The sequence below is a fragment of the Eschscholzia californica genome, unplaced genomic scaffold, assembly GCF_041429995.1.
Source record: "Eschscholzia californica isolate CP2 unplaced genomic scaffold, dmEscCali1.0.p SCAF_2, whole genome shotgun sequence".
Lineage (NCBI taxonomy): Eukaryota > Viridiplantae > Streptophyta > Magnoliopsida > Ranunculales > Papaveraceae > Eschscholzia > Eschscholzia californica.
The window spans coordinates 41,697,634-41,710,379 of NW_028238309.1; the positions used below are offsets into that span (position 1 = coordinate 41,697,634).

The 12,746-nt window shown below is 36.2% G+C and overlaps 1 protein-coding gene and 1 long non-coding RNA gene across 2 annotated transcripts; one reads left to right on the plus strand and one right to left on the minus strand.

Moving 5' to 3' along the window:
• The first annotated feature begins 3,743 nt into the window (after positions 1-3,743).
• On the plus strand, positions 3,744-7,744 carry LOC147558006 (subtilisin-like protease SBT4.3). Its single transcript, XM_086664481.1, has 10 exons — positions 3,744-3,881; positions 4,575-4,669; positions 4,787-4,878; positions 4,950-5,196; positions 5,308-5,797; positions 5,897-5,991; positions 6,085-6,306; positions 6,392-6,503; positions 6,699-6,912; positions 7,011-7,744. The coding sequence occupies exons 1-10, from the start codon at positions 3,768-3,770 to the stop codon at positions 7,544-7,546; spliced, it is 2,217 nt and encodes a 738-aa protein (XP_086520607.1). The 5' UTR covers positions 3,744-3,767; the 3' UTR covers positions 7,547-7,744.
• A 38-nt stretch (positions 7,745-7,782) lies between these two features.
• Positions 7,783-9,350, minus strand: LOC147558007 (uncharacterized). Its single transcript, XR_015235415.1, has 2 exons — positions 9,225-9,350; positions 7,783-7,890 (listed from the first exon to the last, which is right to left on the minus strand). It is a non-coding gene; the product is annotated as an uncharacterized LOC147558007 (long non-coding RNA).
• Between the last annotated feature and the right edge of the window lie 3,396 nt (positions 9,351-12,746).

The window sequence follows — 12,746 nt, forward strand, 5'->3', positions numbered from 1 at the left end:
ATGACGGAGAAAGAAAAGTTCAATGAGATGAATAACAAAAGCTCAGACAAATTATTTGCTCCGTATATAATCCCGGGAGAAGAATTAGTTGTGTCGAATCATAAAATAATTTCTCCTCTATTGATTTCTTCATGGTTTTCAACTTCAAAGAATCATACAAACGAATCTTCATGGCCATCCATTGTTTTTCCAAGAACAAGACAGGTTGTATATGTGACCTCTTTCGTCAAACTAAAAGACGACGGGCGATGTCGCAATTTACTAGACGTATCTATGTTGGTATTGCTTTTGCGAGTATCTTGGCAATATATGTTTCACATTATAATTGGTGATATTGTCAATATTTTTCTTCTTCGGATTTTCGGCAATTTTCGTGAAAAGTGTGAACTAAGGATTGCCTTCAAACTCGTCGCCGAAGTTACCTTCAACATCGCTGATATATATCCTCATTACTTGGACGATCCCCTTTATGACAACACCAACTTGGGGGCAAGTTGTTCCGCAGCGGGGGAGTATGATGGAGACCATCTTCCTATTGGGCCTCACGGCCATGGTGATAGTGGGCCTCACGGTCAAGAAGCTACATTAGCGTAGTTTCTATAATTAAGTATTTAGGGTTTCCATAATTATGAGTCTTAGCAATCAAGGAAAGTATTATTAGTAGTTATCTTATTTCCTTATTTGAGTCTATCTAGGAAAGAACAATCTCTATATAAGAGAAGTCTAGTCTGTCTTTGTTAACCAGATCAGAGAATATTATCAACCAAGTTTATTATTAATCAAGTTTATTGTTTATCGTTATTTTATCAGTTTTATTTCGTTAGTTTAGTTTATTAACAATGGTGGATTCCATTACTTTTACGCTTCCGCAACAATCTACATCACTAACACAAATACATTCCAAACTCTATCAAGCTTTCCAAATGGAATAAGTCTGTCTTTGGGTACCTCGATACTAAGATAAGACATATTACTAATACTATCCAACAAGTTACAGACCATCATACGTACTCAGCCCTTTACTCCCAACTCGAGGATCTTTTTCAGCAACAAGAGAGTCTCTGGAAAGAGAAATCTTGTAATGCTAATATTAACTTGGGTGACCGCAACACCAAATACTTTCACTGCAAAGCGATAAACAAAAACAAGAAAACCCAAATCAGCTCCATTAAGCGTGATGAAAACACTTGGACCAATGGTGCTTTTGAAATCGGTAACATTTTCTCCTCCCACCTCATTAATATTAATACGACGCCTAGGATCAAACTATTTCTAAAGAAATGTTGTACGAACAATCTACCAATCAGAGACAAAATTGAGAAATACATTGGAAATAACTATAAGTTCCCCAACTGTAACAACAACGAAACTATTGATCATGCTCTATTACACTGTGATCATGCTAGATCTATAAGGTTCTATTTTAACATACTGACGGACTACACTAACACTGTTAGAGATTGGATACTTCGATGGAACGATCTAGATGATGATTTGGCTAATCTTTATGCTAAAATTCTGTGGTTTATATGGAAGCCAGATATGAGAAATGCTTCTCTACGCAGATACAAACCCCAACACTGGTAATAAACAAAATCAAAGTGACGTCAACCAAATCACTAAAAGCAAGCACCAGGGCTGACACCAAACATTATCAATTCTGGTGCCCCAATCCGCACCATATCTCAAAATCAATTTAGATGCCTCGTTCAAAAGTTTGGCCGAATTAGCCGACATTGGTTGCATCATGTATGATGATCAAGAAAATTTCATAACAACCATAACAGACACAACCAGAGGGCAGAACGCAGAAGAACGCAAATGTATAGCAATCTGGTGGGCTATTCAATGGGCAATCGAGCATTAAATCACCCATTTGCATATTGAAAGCGACAACCTCAATGTCATCAATCATATTCACGACTCTAGCAGATCAATCCAATGGCAAGCAGGGAAGCATACACAGGAAATCCTTAATCTCAAGGCGAAATTTACCAGCATCATTTTCTCCTACATCCCAAGAATAAACAACAACCAGACGGACTCTCTTGCAAAATGGGAAGAAGACACCATCAAAACGCATATGGAACTCCCTTACAAATTTTCTTACTAGTTCCAATTTGTTGTAATTTAGTTGTTGCTTTTTCTCTCAACAAAAAAGAGACAAAGTATTTTTATAGTACATGACAATTGACGCAGCGGAAAATTCCGGAAAGAATTAGAACTCCGTCTAAAACTTTTAAAACTCAGAAAAATTCTTAGAACTCCGTCTAAAGACTATAGAACCGAAAGTATAAGAAGTAATACTAAAATACTGAAATTTTATTGATTGAATTGAATGAATAAAACAACTACTGAATCCCCTTTATATAGACATTAGAGTTTTCCTAAACCTAAACAGACTCTAATTAACAATTTCTAATAAAGAAAATACTACTTTCACAAAATACTACTGAATCCCCTTTATATAGACATTAGAGTTTTCCCATTTCGGACTGGACCAATCCGACATTAGCCGGACCGTCCATACCGATTGTGTTCGGACTGGGCCCAGTCCGAAATGAGGCTTTGGGCATCGGACTGATCAGCCCGATGAAAGATGAATTCAAAGGTATTCCAGTTCAACAATCTGAAGCAAACCCTAATTCCGAAAACGAAAATGTTCCTCCTTTAGATCCTGAATTCAATTCGAACCCGGATACCACACCATCTCAGCCTTTCTCCTCGTTCGTTCATCGTTGAGATTATCTGTGTAAGTTTTCTTATTATGTTCATTGTGAATTACTTCACTGGAAAAAAGCAAATGAAAATATTGCTTTAGCTTGGGCTGCTAAATTTGCTACTAAAGATTCAAATTTTGATAAGAATTTTAGTCTTTTGGGTAGTGGAGATGGTAAAGACGCCATTGTTGTTGAAAGAAGGGCAAAATGTGTTCAAATTTTATGCTAGTGGTAGGAGATTTTGTCAAGGGTTATTAGCTACTATGGAACTTCAAAGTAGACAGGATTTGATATCTAGGGTTTACAATTTAATTGTTCCTCGTAAAGATGAGATCACGTTTGAAGTTTATATGAATGATGATATGGATTATATAATTTTTGGTCTTGCAAAAAAGAAAGCTGTTAAATTGATGCATAAAGAAGTTATTGATTTTAGTTTGAGGATTGAGAGAGAAAGTAGAGAGAGAAAGAAATTGACTGGGATTGAAGAGGGAGGCGCTCGTGGAGGCGCCTAAGCAATTTAGGGAGGCCCCTACAGAGGGGAGGCTCCTACAGCACTTTTGGGAGGCGCCTATAGCCGCGCCCTTTTAAGATATCCAAGATACTTGGAATATCTCATGAAAATCTCCCTGCATCAACAATATACAAATGTTTTCTTTATTTACTTTGGAAATAAATATCATAATTAATGTTTGACTTGATAGAAAGAAAACCATTATTTATCATGACTTAACATATGCATATAGGCAAGACGAATCCACATTAAATAGAAAATCCATTAAATTAAATATAAAATCATTAAATTTTCATGAATTCCTATTTGGCTTGTACCACTGAATCTTGTTTTTCATTTTGAAGAATGTACAAATGAATCTTTATAAGTGGGAACATTTTCTTTCTTAATTGCGTATCATATCTCAAACAATATGAATTTAGACATAAATTCAACTCGTATGCCAAATTACATAATCTTAAAGATATTTCCCAATCTCCTATTTAAACATCACTTGGGAATTTGGGATCATAGTTTTTAAGTTAGACTGAAGAATGTCTCCTTATCGTTTGAGCTTATCTCTTTTGCTTATCAAGCTTTTCTTCATTTTCTTCCTTGCTATTGTAACCATTATTGGTTCTGATGGAGATGTTATGGAAGATAGAAAGGTTTGTTCCCACGTACTATAATCTCCTCATATCTACCTTATATTGGTTTTTGCCTATTCGTTTGGCTCATTTGAATTCTCGCCTTCGCCCTACATTAGATAGAATTGGAATTATTTTACAACATATTTCGAACTAGATTTACACATACTCTTGTTATATTTACCATAGGAACACCTCCATCAAATAACCACGATCACCGCCAAAAAGCATCACATCTACCGAGCCACAAACACCATGTCCGCCGCCCCTAGCTATGCTACAACTACAATCACAAACACCACGAAATTTTTTATTTTTAAAAGTATTAAACTTAAAAAATTTAAATTTAGATTTTTCATTTACTTTTTAAAACATGTGACATTTATTTTTTGTTAGGTTTTTATTATTAATAATAAATCATAAGGCAGTAATCTTTTTCAATTTCAATGTGTTCTAATTTCATGCACCCAAACAACAATTCAGGCATCTCACATATTACTTCAAACGATGGTACCACTTAAATTAACAGTTTGCGGGCAACTCATACATGAAAGGCAAAGCCAAGATAATCTAGTTTTTTTTTTATTTGGTCAAAAGAATTGTTTGATTTGTTGATTTTGTCAAATGGGTAAGCCAAATAATGGTGATGCCTCATATCTAGTAATGAGTACATGGTCGAATAAATCGCTCTTGAAGATATGACGATCTATGCAGATATATATTGTGTACATGGGTGGGCTTCCATCAGAGACTGAATATTCTCCAACATCTCAGCACGAGAGTATTTTACAAGAAGTTCTCGACGAAAGGTATTACGGACAAAACAAATGCTTTCACTAAAAATCCACGCACATTATGCAAAATAAGGTTCCTAAAGTACTTGGTTTACACCACTTACTAAACAAAAGTTTTGGTTGGTTTTGCAGCTTGGTAAAAGATGTCATGATTCATAGCTACAAAAGAAGTTTCAATGGATTTGCAGCGAAGCTTACAAAACGAGAAATACAGAAGCTTAAAGGTAACTAATGAATAGCTCCATTTTGGCATGTCAACTTTACAGATTAGCTGATGTATTTAATATGTGAACAGGAAGAAAAGACATAGTATCCATGTTTCCCGCTCGAAACATTAAACTTCATACAACAAGATCTTGGGACTTTCTAGGATTCTCGGAAACTGTCGAACGAGTTCCTACTGTTGAGAGCGATATCATTGTTGGAGTAATCGATACAGGAATCTGGCCAGAGTCCGAGAGTTTCAATGATTATGGATTTGGGCCTCCCCCGAAGAAATGGAAGGGCGTTTGTAAAGGTGGCAAAAATTTCACTTGTAACAAGTAAATTCCTACTCAATTCTCTCCTTATCAGCAAATAATAGTATACATGTTATCTATTCCATATCAATGTAGGTAGATGTACAAATTTTAATCTTAGTTTTGTACATTCAGCAAGCTCATCGGGGCTCGATATTATTCTATAGACGATAGTGTGAGAGATACAAGTGGACATGGTACCCACACTGCATCAACTGTGGCAGGCAATATAGTAAAAGATGTGAGCTTCTATGAAGTAGCAAAGGGAAATGCTAGAGGAGCCGTGCCATCTGCAAGAATTTCCGTTTATAAAGTCTGCGAGGGATCAACTTGTAGCTATGCCGACATCTTGGCTGCCTTTGATGATGCGATTGCCGACGGGGTTGACATACTTTCTGTCTCGTTAGGCCCAGATTTACCAACGCTATTGGACGAAGATGTTATTGCCATTGGTGCCTTTCATGCTATACAAAGAGGTATTCTTACATCGAATTCAGCAGGTAATGAAGGCCCCTCTAGGTTTACTTCGACTAGTAATGCACCTTGGTTGTTTAGTGTGGGGGCAACAGGGACAGATCGTAGGATAATCAACAAGGTAGTTCTTGGAAATGGAATGACGTTCGAGGTAAATTTCCTCCATTTTTTGTAATTTTATATTGTCTCTCGATTCTGAATGTAATGTTAGTCTGTTCGTTGATGCTTTGATCTTGTCTCTCTTGTTCAGGGTAGTAGTGTTAATGGCTTCGAATTGAAAGGAACAAAGTTTCCTCTTTTGTTTGGGAAGGATATCACTAAAACGTGTTCGGATGCACATGCACAGTAAATTTTGTAACTTTAACTCCATAATTATATAGAGGAGTATAACTATTAGAAATTTGAGTTTTATTTACTCAATATTTCTTTAAATTTCAGGAATTGCGTCGAATCTTGTCTCGATAAAGACCTGGTGAAGGACAAGATTGTGATTTGTTATTTTAAGAGCCAAGGGGAAGAAGCTTTCACAAAACATGCGTTGGGAACTATCATGATACATGATGATGAAAGTTCCGATGTTCCTTCCGTTTTTCCTTTACCGGCAACTGTTTTAAACAGTACGAGTGGCGAAAGTGTCTTCACCTACTATAAGTCCACTAAGTAATATTATCGAAGTATTCAAAGCTAATTAGTGTTTACTGCTGAAAATTATTAGTTGGCTAACATATTTTATTTCAACCAACAGAACACCTATGGGAACTATTCTAAAATCCGAATCTGTAAAAGATTCTAAAGCTCCAGTAGTTGCTTATTTCTCTTCTCGTGGACCAAACGTCATCTTACCAGATATTATCAAGGTAATAACTTATTTGACTGAGAATTCTGTCAGGTCTGATATTCGTCTCAAGTTCTGTGCTGGCTCGAGTAAGATTTCAAAATATATGTTTTTGTCCTGCTGATGATGTCTACTTGATTATTGAGAAAGAAACAAAATACCACGACAGTTGGCCTCATTTGCTTCACTGACACTTTTTTGTCTTGTATTACAACAGCCAGATATTAGCGCCCCAGGAATTGATATACTTGCTGCGTTCTCACCTAAAGCTAGCCCATCAACTGTACCAGGCGATAAAAGGTCTGTGAAGTACAGTGTCTTATCTGGGACATCCATGTCATGCCCCCATGCAACAGGAGCAGCAGCTTATGTTAAATCTTTCCATCCTGACTGGTCTCCTTCTGCTATTAAATCTGCTCTTATGACTACTGGTATTTTTTAGCTAAGTCTATGATGGTTTTTGGTCCTTTTCATTTCTTAGTCGATGTATATTGACTACTCTTGATTAACGCTCTTTGTCTATCTGTAGCTTTTCCTATGAATGGTAACAAGAGTAAAGATGGTGTATTTGATTTTGGAGCGGGTAACATAGATCCGGTAAAAGCTATTAATCCTGGTTTAGTCTACGACGCTATTCCAGATGATTATGTCAATATGCTTTGTGATATCGGTTATGATCGAAGTAAAATTAAACTCATAACGAACCATACTTGTCCTGAAAGTCGCGGTGCCAACAGAACTGCAAGGGATCTGAATTATCCTTCGTTTGGTGCACATGTTAAAGTTGGAGAGACCATTAACATCAAATTCCCAAGAACAGTAACAAATGTTGGCATTGCAAATTCGACATACAAGGCGACAGTCACCTCAGATGATAAGATTAAGGTGACTATTGAGCCAAATGTTTTGTCTTTTGAGTCCTTAAATGAGAAGAAGTCTTTTGTGTTGAATGTTGAAGGAGATAAACTACAGGAAGATGAAATAGCTACAACAATACTATTGTGGTCAGATGGGGTTCATAGCGTGAGAAGTCCCATTGTTGTTTATACAGCCAGCACTCTCTAATAATAATAAAAGGTTTTTGTTTGTTTTAAATACTCATACAGGCATGTACATCGTGCTATAGTTCTCCTGTAATAGAACCAAAGAAACAGAACACATACAACTAGGTACTAATAGTAGTTTGTGATACACCGATCTCTTATAATTGATCGAAAATTGTTTAATACTCTGTCTAGTAGTTATTTTTATCCTTATTAATCTTGATACAAGTGAATTAATGATAGTCCCAAAAAGGATACTGTAGCGCCCCAAATCCCAAATCTCAAGCTAACCGCCTTGAAATCGAAGATTTGAGACCTTCAAACTGGATCCACGAGCAACACCTACCATGAGTGCACAATCAATACCTGAAAAACAAAATAGCTGGGTTAAAACCCAACTGCAGTAGATTTCCTCAAACCTAAGTCTCGGGTAGGCAAACTCAATCCCCAATCAAGGAAGCATTGCATTCATATTCATTATTGACATTATCTGAAATTTAACGGTGATTACTAACATAATATATCAGATTTATCAAATCTCTCTCGAAACTAATAATTTATGTCCTTTGATTAATTATTAGGTTTTCTGGTTCTCGTATTTTAATCTAATACTAACCCTGATAATACAACGATCTTTTTTTTTTAACAGATAGAAAATATCATGCCTTTAACTAAGGTAAACCTTTATAGTCACAAACTTGACATGTACGTCGACAAACACATTATGTCGAAAGACACAATCATCAAACTCTCGTTCAGGTATCTCAGGCCAATACACAACAAACATTGACTCTTATCAAGAATTACAAACAAGCTCACCAAACAATTCAAGTCAACAACACATGACAAGTCAGAAGGGATGATGCTCATAGTAGATCCTCACGTGGATCGCAATCTCAAACAAGCAAATAGAAATAATAATTAACAAACATAGACTCACCACTAGAAGGTATCTACCTAGGAGATACATTGCCTAAAGAACAGAAACCATGTGAATTATCTCAATAAATTCGTCCATCGGAGACTGTTCTGACACCTTGTACGAAAATAATCATAACTTTTCCCTCGATAATCGGATTAATGAACCGTTTGAACTACTAAAAAGTAGACGAACAGACCTTTCCAACCATATAAGAATCACACTTAGTTTCATTATATATCTACACCAGATTCAATTTTAATATAAACCGACGTGCAGTAGATACTGTTCTAACACCTTGTACGAAAACTATCGTAACTCTTCACTCAGAACTCGTATTAACAAACCGTTTGAACTACTAGAAAGTAGACGAAGAGACCTTTCTGACCATATCAAAACCACACTTAGATTCTTTATATATCTACACCAGATTCAATTTTAATATAAACCGACGTGCAGTAGACACTGTTCTGACACCTTGTACGAAAACTATCGTAACTCTTCACTCGGAACTCGGATTAACGAACCGTTTAAACTACTTGAAAGTAGACAAACAGACCTTTCCAAACATATAAGAATCACACTGAGATTATTCATATATCAATACCAGATGTAAGTTGAATTTAGATCAAAATACTGTCCTCTCTATATGTTTTATGAAATTCAAGATAAAACTAGTCTCTAAGCTATTTAATCGTTCTTTAATGTGATTAACAATACTATAACTATCATGGAATAAATTGAAAGAGCCTACAAAAAAATTAGGAGATAGGAAATCTACCTCTTTTCGCCTTAGATGACTTTAAGACCACAACCATGGCTTGTTCTCTCACTAGAGAACTATATTTCCATCACTTTTCTTATTTATTCCTCATCCCTTCACTAAGGAGCGGCTGCACCCTCTTTCTTTTCTATAGGGTTTCCTCAAAAGTGAAGAGAAATAGGGTTTTAAACCCACCAGTATTTCATCTAAACAAAACTGACCTAGACTTTTATTATTTTCCACCCAATTTGGTATATCAAGAAAATAGGGGTGTTACAATCTTCCACCCTAAAAAGAGGATTTCGTCCTCGAAATCAAACATACCACAATCACAAACAATATGCAATCAAGTGTAGCAAATGCTAGAACATAAATGTTATACAAGCACAAGAAATACAACACAACTGAAGTCAACCTGTTACATGGTTGAAAAGATTCATACAATACAACTTCCCTTTTGGAGGGGCATAATCAATTTTTGAGGTCCACAAGATAGCTTCACTTAGCATCCGTGTTTGCATCGACTTAAACCTCTCAATAAACCATTGATACCTCCCAAAGAGGGGATCCGTGCAACACGAGCACTTTACATATGAGCAGGAGGCGAGCCAACCTCTAGTTGGTAAATTACTTCTCAAACTAGAAGTATGTGGTCCACAAGAATGAACTTGTGTTTGCATCGATCATCCTGTCGAGCCAACCACCTATGGATTACAACCGTCAATCCATATTAGAACCCAAGCCCCTGGTCCACTAGGTTGTCCAATATCACATTGAAAAACCCGTGTTTGCAATCGACCCACATGTCGAGCCAACCAGTCTTAGTTCAATTCATTACTTCTCAAACTAGAAGTATGTGGTCCACAAGAATGAACTTGTGTTTGCATCGATCATCCTGTCGAGCCAACCACCGATCACTTATGGATTATAATCGTCAATCCATATTAGAACTCAAGCCCCTGGTCCACTAGGTTGTCCAATATCAAATTGACAAGCCCGTGTTTGCAATCGACCCACATGTCGAGCCATCGAGTCTTAGTTCAATCCTTTAACGAAACTCAAGAGGTCCACCAAGTTATCCAATATCGCATTAGTAACTAGTGTTTGCAATCGACCCACATGTCAAGCCAACCATTCTTGGTTCAATCCAATAAGTAGAACTTAAAATCATGGTCCACGAAGTTGTCCACTATCACGACAACAAATTCGTGTTTGCATAGACCCACATGTCGAGCCAACCATTCTCAGTTAACATTTTCTCATCGAAACAAATTTTTAAGTTGATTCATAATCAACTGATACACTATCACACAACACACATTCAAACAACCCAAAACCCCATAAAATTAGGGATTTTCAGTACCCTCATGTATATCATAAATATATGTATTGCTACAATCACAATCACATACCTTAGGTTTGACATCACGGTCAAGTAAGACATTTACTCGCACGCATCACAAACAAAAAGTACATCACATCAATAGCCATTATCCTTCCCATGGAAAATTTGCAATCACAATTTAGATTCCGAAAACACAAAGACAACTTCTTTCAAGTTTTCACAGGAAAGCAATTCCAAAAGCACATTTCAGATTCAACCAGTTGTGCAAGACACTAATTAAAGTGTACATAACAATGACGTGTCTAACGACGACAATCAAACCCACAATACAACCCTAGGACCACTAAATCGAGAGCTCTGATACCACTTTGTAGCGCCCCAAATCCCAAATCTCAAGCTAACCGCCTTGAAATCGAAGATTTGAGACCATCAAACTGGATCCACGAGCAACACCTACCATGAGTGCACAATCAATACCAGAAAACCAAAATAGCTGGGTTAAAACCCAACTGCAGTAGATTTCCTCAAACCTAAGTCTCGGGTAGGCAAACTCAATCCCCAATCAAGGAAGCATTGCATTCATATTCATTATTGGCAATATCTGAAATTTAACTGTGATTACTAACATAATATATCAGATTTATCAAATCTCTCTCGAAACTAATAACTTATGTCCTTTGATTAATTATTAGGTTTTCTGGTTCTCGTATTTTAATCTAATACTAACCCTGATAATACAACGATCTTTTTTTTTTTTAACAGATAGAAAATATCATGCCTTTAACTAAGGTAAACCTTTATAATCACAAACTTGACATGTACGTCGACAAACACATTATGTCGAAAGACACAATCATCAAACTCTCGTTCAGGTATCTCAGGCCAATACACAACAAACATTGACTCTTATCAAGAATTACAAACAAGCTCACCAAACAATTCAAGTCAACAACACATGACAAGTCAGAAGGGATGATGCTCATAGTAGATCCTCACGTGGATCACAATCTCAAACAAGCAAATAGAAATAATAATTAACAAACATAGACTCACCACTAGAAGGTATCTACCTAGGAGATACATTGCCTAAAGAACAGAAACCATGTGAATTATCTCAATAAATTCGTCCATCGGAGACTGTTCTGACACCTTGTACAAAAATAATCATAACTTTTCCCTCGATAATCGGATTAATGAACCGTTTGAACTACTAAAAAGTAGACAAACAGACCTTTCCAACCATATAAGAATCACACTTAGATTCATTATATACCTACACCAGATTCAATTTTAATATAAACCGACGTGCAGTAGATACTGTTCTAACACCTTGTACGAAAACTATCGTAACTCTTCACTCAGAACTCGTATTAACAACCGTTTGAACTACTAGAAAGTAGACAAAGAGACCTTTCTGACCATATAAAAACCACACTTAGATTCGTTATATATCTACACCAGATTCAATTTTAATATAAACCGACGTGCAGTAGACACTGTTCTGACACCTTGTACGAAAACTATCGTAACTCTTTACTCGGAACTCGGATTAACGAACCGTTTAAACTACTTGAAAGTAGACAAACAGACCTTTCCAAAAAATTAAGAATCACACTGAGATTCTTCATATATCAATACCAGATGTAAGTTGAATTTAGATCAAAATACTGTCCTCTCTATATGTTTTATGAAATTCAAGATAAAACTAGTCTCTAAGCCATTTAATCGTTCTTTAATGTGATTAACAATATTATAACTATCATGGAATAAATTGAAAGAGCCTACAAAAAAATTAGGAGATAGGAAATCTACCTCTTTTCGCCTTAGATGACTTTAAGACCACAACCATGGCTTGTTCTCTCACTAGAGAACTATATTTCCATCACTTTTCTTATTTATTCCTCATCCCTTCACTAAGGAGCGGCTGCACCCTCTTTCTTTTCTATAGGGTTTCCTCAAAAGTGAAGAGAAATAGGGTTTTAAACCCCACCAGTATTTCATCTAAACAAAACTGACCTAGACTTTTATTATTTTCCACCCAATTTGGTATATCAAGAAAATAGGGGTGTTACAGATACTCCCGCAGATATACGAATGTCAAGTAATAAATCCGGTAAGACCGAGTCAATCAACAAGGACAAGAAAATTTCATTTAAATCTTAAATTAACACCCCATTCATAAAGATTTGATTTTA